The following is a 14,269-nucleotide window of genomic DNA, read 5'->3' as shown; positions in this document are numbered from 1 at the left end:
TAATAAAAGGCCACTTGGTCTATGTCAAGTAAACGGTATTCCTGTCACATAAAATATAAACTGTTAGAGCAGTAGAATTTCTGATGTGCAACCTAACAATATTAAAATGGTCTTGGCACTGAGATATGGCATTAGTTCACCCTGCAGATAAAATCATGTAGGACATACTATAGTTATTCATGTAAAGGCATTGCTTCTTTGGAGTCACAATAAAGGTAAAAAGTGAAGTCTGTGATGCTACTGTTAATTTGCCCAGTGGATCTGGCTCATCTTCCAATGATAATAATGATATTTGTCTCACATGTTATTGGGGTTATAGCACAGCATGTTCAGCTTGATGTTCTCATCCCAGTGGCGCAGCAGCAGGAACAGCTGTCTGGCAGCTCCTTTCAGCCCGGCCAGGTCCACTCCCTCTGGCAGCTCCTGGTGGCGCAGCCAGAAATCTGCCTTTGCCGCCACCAGCTCCCACTCCATGAAATAACCAGCGCAGCGGTGCTCAAACCAGGCTAGAGCCACAGCCGTAGCCCAGCTTGAGCCCTCCAGGTCCTCTTGAGCCAGCTGACTGCTCCCCTGGAGCTCAGCAGTGACTGGTTCCATTGGGGAGCCCTCGCAGACGTCTGTCTCTGACCCACGACCACTGTCCGCCTGGCCATGGCTGGGGTTCTGGGAGTGGCCAACAGAAAGCTCCAGGGAGCCCTCCTCAGAGCTGGGGAGGTCAGGGGGTGAGGTGATGGGCCCCCGGTCAGACAAATGCCTTCGGCGGAGCCTTGGCTCGAGCGTCAGGGGAGTGTCATCTGGAGTGTGATGGAATGGAGGAGCAGGGGGTTTGGTGAAGGAGGAGGAAGGAGGAAAGGAAGCGTGGTGACTCATTGGACCACAAGGAGGCTTGGCAGTGGAGGAGAGGGATGGAGCACTCGGGGATGTGCAGCGGAACGGCGGGCTGAGGCTGCGGCGGTGGAGGCTGTAGGGTGAGGCCCTCTTCAGGCGGTCCAGTGGGATCTGGACACAGTCAGAGTAGATCTCCGTCAGCAGGAAAGCTCCTGAAGCCAGCTGGAGATTCACCTGAGGAAACAGCATGGATGTAAAGAGTAATGAACGTGTGTGTGTGTGTGTGTGTGTGTGTGTGTGTGTGTGTGTGTGTGTACTTGCAATTTTTATTAGTGCATATGTCTGTGTGTTTGTGAGTATCTGCGTCTCACCAGAGGCAAGTAGTCTGGAGTTTCATTTTCAGCTTGTTTCTCAGTCTCTGCAGACAGACAGTGGGACTTGAGAGGAACCTGCTTTCCTGATGAAATCGAGGACCTGAGTCTGCCCAGAGGGAACCTGGAAAACATAAAGTGGTGGGGGTTTTTTTTGTGTGTGTGTGTGTTTTCTTATTACAGTTAAGGATACAGTACAATTCCAGAAGTATAGTTCATCTTTTGCAACTGGCATTTGCGTGTAAGTCTCACCTCGTGCCAAAGAAGCTTTCCATTGACTTGCTCTCTACAGATCGCTGTGAGCGAGTCCCTGAGGCACCTGACACGGCTGGGGGGCTGGTAGGATAGGCACCACCCCCTACATCTGACATAGTGGCATTGAATGAAGCATTACACAATTATATTGCATCCGTATTGTGCTAAAATAATGTTTCATAACTGGAGTTTGTTTGTTTTTTAACCTGAGAAAGGTTTTCCTTATTCAGCAATCTCCAGCTTCATAGCAGTAACACACAAGTTTCTCTAAACAAAGACAGGCTTAGCCTGGTTACCACTGAGCAGATAGGAGTTAACCATTAATTGTTATTATTCTGTGGGTTAGTTTAATGTGATCAGTTCAGGGGAGAGCAGTTCTGGGTAGGGCTTGGTGATATAATGATATAATATTGATACATAATATGAAAAAAGATATTGCCTGGGAATTTTGATATTGTAATATCATATAAGACAATTGTTCCTGGTTTTAAAGCGTGAATTACAATAAAGGGATCGAATTTTCTGAATAGGTGTTTGCCTCTACCTGCTTGGTCATCATATCCACATTACTAATGATTGTTTATGAAAAATCTCCTGCATGTAAATATCTTATAAAAGCATTTATAGTCATCCCTACAATATCGATACTCAGACTTTTTTTTGTCAAAGATCTTGAGTTATTTGATTTTGTCCATATCACTCAGCCCTAGTTTTGGGTCATCTCCCCCACTCAGAGTTTCCCATTCAGCTCAGAGGTTTAAACCTGCTTCCGGTCTACTACTCCAACCTCGAGGCTATGGTGACCTCAAAGTCATTTAACTGAGCAGGTGAAGAGCAGTACTTACTAGAATCCCACGATGCAAGGCTACAGGGTGAGGCAGGAGTGTCATCCTTGTCTGAGAAACACCACATAATCTTGATAACTTAAAATTCCTCCACATTACGTACTGGTCTAGTTGATGACCTATTACTACTCATAGCAAAACAGTAACCATTAATGACTAGAGAATGAAACATTTCAGGAGGTTTTGTCAGTTTACAGTTTATGTACCTGTGGAGTTCCAAGCGTCTTCCATCTCCTCACTGTCTCTGCTGGAGCGTCGTCGGCCCAGACCGACAGAGTAGGCCCTCTGCCTGCGACTACCCGACTGGGAACTCTGCCTGTTCCCCAAACGCACCCCTATGCACACAAAACGCAGGTCACGCAACCAGTATCCATGTAGAAATGGGTCTTGGTCTACACAGAGATTAGAAATCAAACCCTGGGGTTGATGCGCGCATGTGTGTGTGTGTGTGTGTGTGTGTATGTGTGTGATGACTGGGTAGCACACCTGTGTTTTTGACTTCTGTGCTGTCTGGCAAGCCTTTGCTGGAGCTGCTGTCAATAGCAGTGAAGGTTGTGTACATGCAGATGATGTTACAGTGCTTACTGGTCTGGATCGCCTTCAGACGGTATCGCTTAGCTGGGCCTATGAGACAGATCATCACACAAAATAGTAAAGGGCATAAATAGCAGTTCAGACGGACGTAAAGTAATCAGAGAAACACCTCACCATGTTCAATGTCAGTCTCCTTCTCTGCCATTTTCTCAAAGTCTCTGATAACAGAGCGAGCAGTCAGCTGGTGGATGATCTCCTCCCATGGTTCACCTCCTCCTCCCCCACTTCCCCCACCCACTGTTGTCTCCTGGCCCTCAGGGGTCCAGAGGTGCCCAAGGTCCACAGTGACCTCCCACGACAAGGGCTGACCGCCAAGCACTCCGTGAATGAGGGAGCGGCACTGCCCTGGTGGGGGATCCTCAAGCGGAGCAGCAGTGAACAGGTACTCCGGGTCGGTGAAGCTGTCCCAGTCCAGAGGAGAGGCAGGGAACAGCAGCCCATCTGAGGGAGTCACGGTGAGAAAGAGAGCGACAGATGAATGGATGGAAGGGAGGACGAAAGAAAGTGATTGTTTTGCTTTTACTGTCGATATTATCTTACTGGAGTCGGTGAGGCTTCTGCGGGAAAGTGCCCCACATGGGGTGGGCAGAGTCTCCCCATCACTTTCGTCCAGCCTCCCTCCAAGGGTCTGATCAAAGGAGACCCTCTCTAGAGCTCTCCTCAGACGGTGCATGTCCAGCTCACCCTGGGGGGAGGAGAAACTTCGCGCCGCCATGGTCGAACGAGCCAAAGCTTTTTGTCTCCTGCGAGACTCCTCACCTCCATACAGACGTCCATTCTGGTTGTATGACAAAAGAGAGGAGGGAAGAAACAAAGAGGCTCAAAGGTTAGGCAGCTCCAAAGTACTGTAGGCAGCTCCAAGTACTGTAATTTACAGTTTTGGTGTGCTCACTTTCTGTTAACCTGTGTTCCTACTTGTACTTGTTACTGATTTCCTACACTTCCAACAATGACTTTGGACAATACCTAGAGAGGGTGTGAACTTGTTGCATTCAGCTGTGTGTTATGTCCTGTGGCTGCATTGCATTCTGCTCTTTTGAGGCTACTATTGGAGGAGAAATGAATATCTCTTTCTTTCCCCTTATGATTTTTGAATACCAGTGGAAAATGATACTTTTATTAAAAAAAAAAAAAAAAAAAAAAAAAAAAAAAAGCTATTGCTCTTTGATAGTGAAGGGCTGTTACCAAACCCTTATATTTATCACTGATGTTTTAGGTAACTGATTTTTTTTCTCCCTATCAAACTCCTCTGTAGGTGTGATGGGAATATCTGGGTGTGACATCACATAATTTATATTTGGCAAGTTATCCAAGAACTAGCAAAATCATCACCAGATAAGATAGGCTTAGAGGTGCAAGGCACTTCACCAATTGCTCTTATTTCACAGTGTTTAAATTTTAAAAAGTGTATTTTTTTCAGTTAATTTATTTTTACCTTTTTTGACCAATTGTCAGAGTTTTCAGCGGCGAGGTTTTGTTGACAAGGTGAGTCTGCCCAACGAGACAGGGATGTCCTGTGTTCTGGAGGGGGCATTTTCTCCAGGCCCTGGGGCAGGGACCCTGTGTCCAGCAGGGCACCATAGTGAGGCTCAGGGAGAAAAGAGCCACCTGCAGAGTCAGAGATGGAGGAGGTGTGTGTTTGGGAGTGAGAGTGTGTTTGTAGTCCCCTCTCACTGCTGAGGGAGCAGCGAGTGAGGACATACTGTTCCTGGACGTAGGACCTCTCCTGGATCCTCTTTCGAACGTCACTCGTCCAGTCCATTTCCACGCCTAGTGACAACAAAAATAAACTGATGACAGTTGTTTCTGTTTTCCAGAAAGTCTGTAAATCCTTTAAATTCTGTCTCCAACATTCATATTCATATTTCATATCAGACCTGGGCTGGTGCCAGGGTCTGTGTCCTTGGCACAGGAGAACTCAGAGGAGATTTCTCTGGAAATCTCCCTCAGTGCCTCCTCCAAGTCAGTGCCATCTGCAGATGTCACCATGGGCAGGAGCTCTGAGGCAGGAGGAGGCGATAGCTCATCATTAGATAGGCCAAAAACTGAGCCCATGGAGCCACGGTGGACACCTTTATAGCTATGTCCTTGAGCCTTCAAAATAAGAGAGCTGGGTAAGAGATCTAATTTCACACACACACACACACACACACACACAGGCTATCTTTCAAAGAATACAGTGATACATACCTCTGTCTTTTTGGCTTTGAAATTAGTCATATCATACAGAGTGCAGTATCCAATCAGACGATTTCCTGGGTAGATTGGAGGGATCTCACTGGGTGAGAGAAGAGCCTCCATGTTGTCCGGCAGGTACCAGTCGACTCGCACATCAGTCAGCACAGGCTCAAAGGCCTTTTTCAGGGACTTGATTAACTGAGAGGTTAGACTAACCTTAGTCACAATACATCATGTAGTCCAAGCTACAGTCTATAACATTATCATGATACTGTTGCAAATCAGTTGGTGATAATTTGTCTAAAAGGCTTATAACATGCTGAAAGACATGCACAAGTACAAAAGTGTTGTGTTTTTCTATCCCAAACTGAGATAATTGCACTGAAATACAAATTTTCTCCAATAGGTGGCAGTACTGCACTACTCTTACCTTGGGCTGGAGTCTCTCATCATCGTACAAGAACTCTGTAGTTCCTCCTGTCAACTTGGCAACGCCCAGCAGGAGCCTCCTGCAGGCTCGAGGACCAAGGCCCAAGCCAAAGCATCTGCAAAGGTATCGATAACATTCAGTTTTATCCACATCCCCTGAGAAAACTGAATTATGATACCACAAACATCATGTGAGATCTTCCTTTCCACTCTTCTCTTATCCTCTCTCACATTACTGAGTGCTCCTGGATGCTATTTGCTGTCTGTAATATATATAGGTGCATCTTTCAATCAATTGAGTTGATCCTCTCAACACTTCAAATGACATAAAGTGTATATACTTACATTTTTGTGAAACCTAATGGCATATGGTGATTTTCTTGTGCCTCAGGTAAGGGAAATTTAGAACCGTGAAAAAGACAGAAATGGGATCAAAAGCCATTTGGCTAATTAAGAGTTTGAAAAGAGCAGAGGACCGAGTACTTGAAAATATGTATCAGCATAATGAGATAATAAACCTTTGGGTCTCAGGGTCCAGGGAAAGATAGACTGTAGTTAGACTGCAATGTTTAAAGCGTTAATTGAACTGAAATATGTTAGTGATCAAGGAATAGCAACCATGAGCATATTTAGATAGGGACAGACAAAAACAGTGTTGGGCAAAGCCAATCCAACAGGAGAATACTAATGAGGGATAAATGGAGTTATTGAGCAATGCACAAGAAACCAGAGGGCGGACTGCAGAGAGGAGCACTTAGCGGGATTACTGGGTGGAGCCAAAAATACCTCACTCTCTTCTTTTCTTTCTTTCAAAGTACTTTGATCACAGTCGGTTCTTTAAGCTCTCTGTTTGCCTCACTAAGTCCCACACCTTACTCCCTATCCTTTTTTTCTTTATTTTTCTGTTTATTTTCCTACAGTAATTCAGTGTTGATTACATTGCGAAATCTAGTGTAAATCTTTGTTAATGTTTGTCATTCCAATTAAGGTCCATTTTTTATGCGTTTTTGCCACAGATTGGGCACTCACATCACTTTTCTGCATTATTCTTATGCAGTTTCCATAGAGTAAATATCTAAATGGCTATGTTTTGTTTTTGAGACCCCATACCTGGCAGAGCATGTGTTTCTGCGGACCAGCTCCAGCACCTTGGCCACGTTGCTAATGGTCCCATCTGTGATGATGAAAACCTGGCGCGGGCATGACCGCTGCATGGGCTCCTGGTACACCCAGGACAGTGCCCCCAGCAGGTTGGTACCTCGCATGTCAGCCCTCATCCTCTGGACATACTCGCATGCCTGCACTAGAGTGACCTGCCATAAAGATACATACATACATACATATACATAAACATATACATGCACACATGTATATTACACAGAGAGATGGGGAGAAATTGTATCTGTAGTACAAGATTAGAGTGGAGGAAAGGACTCATACTGCAGTGAGAATCATGTACTAGCACCTGTCCAATTACATGTCCTTGCCTGTGTAAACATCATCTATGTTGTTGAGATAAATTCACTATGTTTGATATCAGATTCCCCAATTACCCAGTGAGGTTAGCGAAGAACTTAATCAATCCCTGTCTAATAAAGACAGGGTAAACATACACAGTTGTTAGCACCTGCCTTGAATCTACCTCAAATCACACGGTGGACAAACATGCCTGACAGGAAAGGGGATGGAAGGATATCTCCTACCATAGTTAATATGCATAAAAGGTCACCATATGGTCTAGAGCATGTGCAAAGACTGTTTGTCCTTGCAGACCCGTGGTTCTGCTAAAACCTGATACTCTGCTACTAAGGCAACCCAAACAGCTGACCTATTGACTGATTACTGAGGAACAGAGGATGGACAAAACAGAACAGAGGGTCCTGCATGGATCAAAAACATCAATTGTTTGAAGGCATGATCCAAAAAAAGGTGTGTGCATTGTGCACAAAGTGTATCTGTTCTGTATCTGTTCCATATCTTATGTGTGGGGCACACTCATGAAGTATCTTCTATCTGTCTCTGAGATCGACATATAATTTCTCTCACTAGATTGCCATAGTTATGTCAGTGCAGATTTAAAACCAACATCAGTGCAGAGCTTGCTGGAGGTGAATAGGGTCTTGATGGTGGTGCCAAAGCCCACAATGTTGAGCATGGTGCCAGGAGGGAGACTCTTCAATGCCACCATCATGCCTTCCTGAGGAAACAAAATAGGGTAGACAGCACAGGGCCCTTTAAATGTGAATCACTGCATATGATTCACATTTAACATGCAGTGTTGTGGATGTCCTTAAATTGCAGCTTCAAGTCCCATGTATACTACTGCCACTGACTGGAGCTCACCTTTATGCGATGGATGTTGGTGCCACTCATGCTGCCACTGCGGTCAATAAGGAAGAGCAGCTCCCTGGTGGCGCTGTGCAGCTCTGGAGGCTCACACAACAAATCAGGACAGAAGTTGAGCATCAAGACAGGGCAGCTCAGGATGTCCTTGTGGTACCGCTTCCTTACGAACTCCACCTGCAACCAAAGTGCTGACTTTGACATTTCACGAGGTAACAGAAAACCCTGAGATGGGAATGAACGGCTTGAGATTTGAACTGCAAATAGACATAAAATGATACTAACCTTCTTCTCTGGCTCTGAATCTTTTCGCATAGAGCGAATGAAATCACGGCGGGAAGTGATCTGCTGCTCATATTGGCTGAAGGAGAGCCTGCCTTTCTCCAAGATGACCAATGGGCTGTGAGGTTCTACAGAAGAGTTTGCAGATGTCAAAAATCAGGGAAAAAAAAACGTTTTCATTATGAATCATAGTTTGGGGACAATTCTGAATAGCTTACCACTGAGGTGCAGGATGACTTCTATGTGTCTGTCATATGGATGCTCCTGTGCCAGGGTGATGTAGGTGGCAGAGGCACTTTGAGCACTGGGGTCTGCATCTGCCCTCAGAGCATGAGTCGGACTCTCCAGTCCTGGAATGGATTTAGCAATAGATACTTACAGAGGCCCATTTAAAACAGAGCTGATTATAAAAGCGCTATTTTTGTCTCTACTCAATTAATACATTTTGGATGATATCATGACATTAGTTATAAAGCATACAGACCAATGATGCATATAGTTAAATATATTATATTTGTGGAGCAGACTAAGTCCTGCTGTATATTTCTAGCTGCTTTTCACCTTGTGTACTGGCAATGTCTGAACCTGGATCCTATTTTTAAGTTCAATAACTCTGCTTTCTGGCAGGATTCCTCACACATATTTTTGCTCCAGTATTTCACCATGGGCGCGCCAAAAAACCCAGAATCTAAATCACTTGAGGAGACAGGCAATACCAGCGAGTAGACAGGCCCCTCTGACTAGCAGCTGAAAGTTGAGCTCATAGGGTGCCAGGTTGGCAGCTGGACTGGTGAGGATGGCATGGGCACACTGCTGCTCAGAGCCTGGAACCCGTTCCTGCTTGCCTGAGGTGGCGCCGAAACAACTGGTTGGTCTGAGCAAGAGAGTAATTTAGATTATTTGAGAAAACAGCAGAACTGAATATACCTCTGAATTTATTCAAATGGAACAAGCATTTATTTGAATTAATTATGACTAATTTCATAAAATGTAAATTTTAAGGTAGAATTTATTTCAAAGTATTTTCACTATTAGTAGATGATATTATAGCATACCCTGTTTCATCTGATTTGCCTCCATTTTCACTTTTGCTTGGAGTCATCTGTCCATTGACAATTGGGGTGAGGAGTGTGGGGTAGACAATGTGGATTGCTCCATTTTCCAATGTGGGGAGTTCTACTGTAGAATTTATGATAATAGACACTATATCCATAGGGCCAATGACCCCTGTGCCCACAATGAAGGTGGTCCTCTCCAGGTCCTCATCTAGGATGAGATGTCCTGGGGCAAAATAGAGCTGTTACTTGCATATTAAAATAATGAAAACAGACAAACAAGAAAATTAAATTTATCTTTAATCAAAATAGTCAAGGATTAAGGGAAGAATTGGTTGAATTTGTCTAGTGTTGTGTGCATCAGAGAAATTTCCAAATGTCTATGATACCACAGTGCACCACAGGCACTTCCAGTTGATATATGTTTATACTAAGTGAAAGCCATTTCACCATTAGGCGGGCAGCCAAATCCATCATCCTCTGTTGCCTGTCCTTAAAGACTACCCCAGCATCCTCAGTGTGACTAAGACGGGGCTATGAAAGGACACAGCTGCATTTGTATCCAGGTTAGGGATCAAAGCAGTATTGTTTATCCATCGCCCTCTCTTTGTTTGAAATGATCAGATTTGTGTTTCTATTTCAACTGACACTTTTTTTTCCATCTAGAGACAAAATACAGTGTGTCAAACATTTTGATGATCCTGACAGGAAATCAGTTTGCATAATGTATTTGGAGTTTTACCATACAAGAATGTATACATTCCTTGGTGTTCAGATATTCCCCATCAGCTCTGTGTTGTGTACAGGCCTGAATGTCTTTGTATTAAACAGAGAAGGCCCAGTGACTAGTGTCTTCTAGCAGTATCCATAAATGAGTTAGGTTGATTACTGCTCAATAACTGTTGGGTTGATTTATTACAGGGGTTGTCTTGGGATAATGGGTAGATCAGCAGCCCTGGTAGCATGGTTAGAGCTGAATATTCAGCATAGATGCAGAGCTCATTTCTAAATGCAGAAGCCATATGAAATCATATCAGAGAAATATATGGGCACATCAGCACATTTTCTCCCTCACTGCCCCTCCCTCCTCTGCCTCCTCACCGTTGGTGCACTGCATGTCTAGACTGGAGCTCCCGCAGCAGCCCCACTCCCGGCCATTCCCACACTGGCCATCAAGACCCGAGCCTGGGCAGCAATCCAGACAGCAGTCCTTCAGCTTTCCTCGGTTCTGGATCTGTACCCCCACCAGCCGGCCTGCGATTACAGCCTCAAAGCCCACCACAACCTCCTTTTCCCCGAGAGGGTACACAAACACACCTAAAACGGGATACACAAACAGAGGATTTGGGTAAAGTGCTGTTGCAGAGGCACCAAACAATGAGTCCAGACTTTTGCTCCAACCTAGAGAGCAATGAAACTCTGAAGCATGTCAGTTTCCTCTCTGCAGTGCTTTATAGATGGATATGAGGTAACTGCATGGTAAAAGTCATACTAAAAATACTGATTTTCAAATTAATCTCTTTTTTTTATTTTATTTGATTTGATTTTTTTATTTGAACAATCTAATATCAGGTCTTAAAATCCAAAGTTCAGCCTTTTAATCAAAGACTTTTTTTCTGCGGATGTGTGAAGATTTTTGCAAGATTTTGTTTGTTGCGCACCTCCAGTTGTTTGCTGAAATATTACCATATGATCGGCTGCCGAAATTACATTTTAAACAAAAGAACAAACAACGGTGGAAAATCCCCCACTGAAGCACCATCAAACAGATGTCTTGAAGTATTTTGTATTTTAAAAACAAGATGGTAAAGAAAAGTTGGGCAAAAGTGAAGGTCTACTTTGTCAGCTGCAAATTGAAATTTAATTGAATTATTCCTAACTGAATTGATAGGGAATTGAACCAAACAGGACTCAAATCAAATCAGGATCTGGTAAATTGAAATCTAATTGAACTGGAGAATGAGTGCCAATCCCCAGCCTTAGTCTGAACCCCAACTCACCTTCAACTGACTCTGTGTCAGCGTTGGCATAGGTCAGGTGTGCAGTGATGCCCAGTGAACAGCCGTTGGCACAGGACTTGATGCAAGAGGCCTTGAGTAGCAAGGGTTCCCATGTGGAGCGGTTTCTCAGTCCCACCATCTTCTCAGGGCTTCAGGCTGCCAACAGGCCTCTACTTTGCTGGCTACATGAGGACACAGTCACGTACGGGGATCGGTCACACGGTCAAGGCAGAGTGGAAGAGGCACTTGTGAGTGTGCATTTAAATTTTCTCATTTTCCATTCTGTGTTTAATCACACTGATCTTGTTGAGGATACGAAGCGTTATGCCAGAGGAAATAACATTGATTGAATCAGTCCTGATTTGCATCATGTTGATTAAACACTTATAAAGTGGTATTACTTTCACATGTTTCACTTGTTGGACTGCAGGATATCTCTGTTTAAAGATATCGGCTCTTGGACATGTAACCAACCCAGGTTCTCTCTCTAGCTCCTTAGCAACCTGCTGCAAGGCTAGGTCAATCATTAACACAGCAGGTCAACACTTACTACTCTGTGTGTAATGCCTGATATATACCATCATAGCTCAACCTCTATGCAAATGCAGCCTTACTCTCATTTAACCACACAGCAGCATGATAAGAAATGGCAAACTACTATTTGCCGGGTTTGTGATGCCAAGACAAAACGATTGGAAAAGGTTAGAAATCCTCTTCACCCTAAAGATGACAATGTCTAACAAAGATGAGCTGTAACGCCTTTGTAAATAAGAACTTTTCACAACTCATCCACTCATCTAAACTTTCTTCAAAGTCTGCATTTACGTAACTCAGACTGTAAGGAATGACAATAAATAACCTTCTTCATGACTGACCACTTAATAACTTTAAGTGCAGCAGGTGCAGAGAGGAGAGTTAGATCACAGCTCGGTGAATGTACACTGCACTGAACTCTGTGTGTCTGTGTGTGTGTGTGTGTGTGTGTGTGTGCGTGTGTGTGTGTGTGTGTGTGTGTGTTTGCTCTGGTCCAGGTAATGGTCCTTTCACATCTACCTTTTTAACAAGATCAACAGCCCCCATCTGGCTCCCGAGCACTCTCAGCTCATAACAGGCAAATAAATGCCTGGTTTGTTAAAGTACTGCAGCCAGAAAACACAAGAGAGGAAAAATACAATGCAGCATCCCGGCTCAGGCTGCTGAGGCTCTAAGGTGTAGCAAGCTTTTGGACGAGCCTTGCAGACTGTGTGTGTAGCTTTATCACTAAGACAAAAGAGGCACTGCAGAGATAATGATGTATTAAAAACAGTGAGGGCACATACATACAGACACTCTTCCTTTAAAGTTCTGGGTGAAAAACACAAGTTACTTTTGTATAGAAACCACCATCTATTCACACATTACTGCATATAAATAATAATAATAATAAAAAATATTCAGTAACACAGTCTGGTTAATGGCAAGATTTGGGGGGTTAACTTTATTCACTGAAAGTAATCAAAAGCAAGTTACTACTATTCTTTCGTTTCGCGTTGTTTAATATTTCTGCAGTAGCCTATACTCTGTATCGCTCACTAAGAGTTAGCCACTGCAGTCCCTTTTGGCAGTTAAAAGCTCCTGAGATAACATGCAAAAATGTCCCGGAATTACTTACTGTGTGTTTTCTGCTTTGTGTGCTCAATGCAGTTGTTTGTTAATCCGTCTATGTGCCACCTCTGCATCACCCTCCACCAGCACATCTGCCCGCCGGTCTCCCGGTGAGAAATCGTGGGAGTTTTTCCCCGTGACCGGAGACCCTGTTCTCTCTCTCTCTCTCTCTCTCTCTCTCTCTCTCTCTCTCTCTCTCTCTCTCTCTCTCTCTCTCAATTCAGTTCGCTCTGGCATGACGTTTTGGATCAAACATGTCGCCAAAGAAATAAATGACAAATAAACACAATAAAGGAAGAACAATAAAATGTGCATACACATAAAGGTAATACTAATTTTAAAAAGTGTAAAAGAAAAAACTCTCTCTCTCTCTCTCTCTCTCTCTCTCTCTCTCTCTCTCTCTCTCTCTCTCTCTACACTAGTCACATTTCAAATATTTCATAATATATTTAGTTATTCAAACAACCTCCGAGACACCATAGCAACCGCCTAGCAATGCCTTAGCAACCACCAGTAACACCATAGCAACCGTCTAGCAACGCCCTAGTAACCACCTGGAACACCATAGCAACCACACAGCAACACCTCGACACACCATAGCGCTATCTAGCAATGCCTTAGCAGCCATTACGAACACCATAGCAACTGCCTGTCAACACCCTAGAAACCATGCTGAACACTATAGCAACCACCTAGTGACACCTCAGCAACCATCCAGAACACCATAGGGACTGCCTACACAAAAGACAGTAGCAACCACTCACAAGACCATAGCAACAGCTTAGCAACCACCAGGAACACCATAGTATCCTAACTACCTGCCAATGTCATAGTAACTATTTTGTATACCAATGCAACCATTTAGCAAAACAGCAAACATAGCATTAACTACTAACAGCATAGAAAAACAGATGGCAGTCTAGTGCATGGCCACGCATTTGGAAACATAGGCAAGCAATTTTAAAGTTTCTTCAGAAACTTTAGCCACTCCTAGTTTATTTTGTTCTTGTATTATATTTTATTTTCTATATGCACCATAAAATAAAAATTTTTTAAAAAAAAATCTATATATTCTTCTCAGTAGAGTAAATTTGGTGTGATCAGTCCTCGATGTGCAGTTTCCTCCTCCTCCTACTCTGCACCAGCCAATATTTTCTGTTGACTGAGGTGTCATCAGTGTTTACCTGCCCTAACTTGAACCACAAAGCTGATCAGAAATGTTGGTCCTGAACCTGCACTTCAGGCATAATACACACAAGTGAGACAGAGTCTGCTTTTTATCCAGACAATTGGCTGCGATGGTAGCAGCACCATAATTCATGGCTAATGGCTTGACCGGAGAAAGGAGGGGGGCGATGTGTATCTGCCTTTCCTACCAGGTCAGTGAGATCACAGCAGACAAAGCCTCGACAGCCACACACATGAGGAAGGTAACACCACCATGA

At 43.9% G+C, this 14,269-nt stretch overlaps 1 protein-coding gene across 1 annotated transcript; it reads right to left on the bottom strand.

Annotated features, from left to right (window-relative positions):
- Positions 1-248: 248 nt before the first annotated feature.
- vwa5b2 (von Willebrand factor A domain containing 5B2) lies at positions 249-12,958 on the bottom strand. Its single transcript, XM_030074295.1, has 22 exons — positions 12,832-12,958; positions 11,181-11,362; positions 10,282-10,497; positions 9,181-9,406; positions 8,842-8,999; positions 8,344-8,475; positions 8,129-8,253; positions 7,844-8,020; positions 7,587-7,697; positions 6,611-6,813; positions 5,502-5,616; positions 5,084-5,269; positions 4,771-4,987; positions 4,329-4,663; positions 3,434-3,671; positions 3,008-3,334; positions 2,786-2,923; positions 2,506-2,634; positions 2,300-2,350; positions 1,452-1,563; positions 1,200-1,323; positions 249-1,062 (listed from the first exon to the last, which is right to left on the bottom strand). The coding sequence occupies exons 2-22, from the start codon at positions 11,317-11,319 to the stop codon at positions 298-300; spliced, it is 4,224 nt and encodes a 1,407-aa protein (XP_029930155.1). The 5' UTR covers positions 11,320-11,362; positions 12,832-12,958; the 3' UTR covers positions 249-297.
- Between the last annotated feature and the right edge of the window lie 1,311 nt (positions 12,959-14,269).

This window comes from Myripristis murdjan, chromosome 17 (assembly GCF_902150065.1).
Source record: "Myripristis murdjan chromosome 17, fMyrMur1.1, whole genome shotgun sequence".
NCBI classification, from domain to species: Eukaryota; Metazoa; Chordata; class Actinopteri; order Holocentriformes; family Holocentridae; genus Myripristis; species Myripristis murdjan.
Note: the sequence above shows the minus strand (reverse complement) of the source record. Positions and strands in the feature narration are given on the sequence as shown.

Bases quoted from the DNA above. Each gene is read 5' to 3' on its own strand.
- vwa5b2 (XM_030074295.1), bottom strand. From the start codon at position 11,319: ATGGTGGGACTGAGAAACCGCTCCACATGGGAACCCTTGCTACTCAAG. The intron at 1,324-1,451 runs GTGAGACTTACA...TATGTTTTCCAG, and splicing joins GAAAGCTTCTTTGGCACGAG to GTTCCCTCTGGGCAGACTCA. The intron at 1,063-1,199 runs GTGAGACGCAGA...CTGTTTCCTCAG, and splicing joins CTCCAGACTACTTGCCTCTG to GTGAATCTCCAGCTGGCTTC.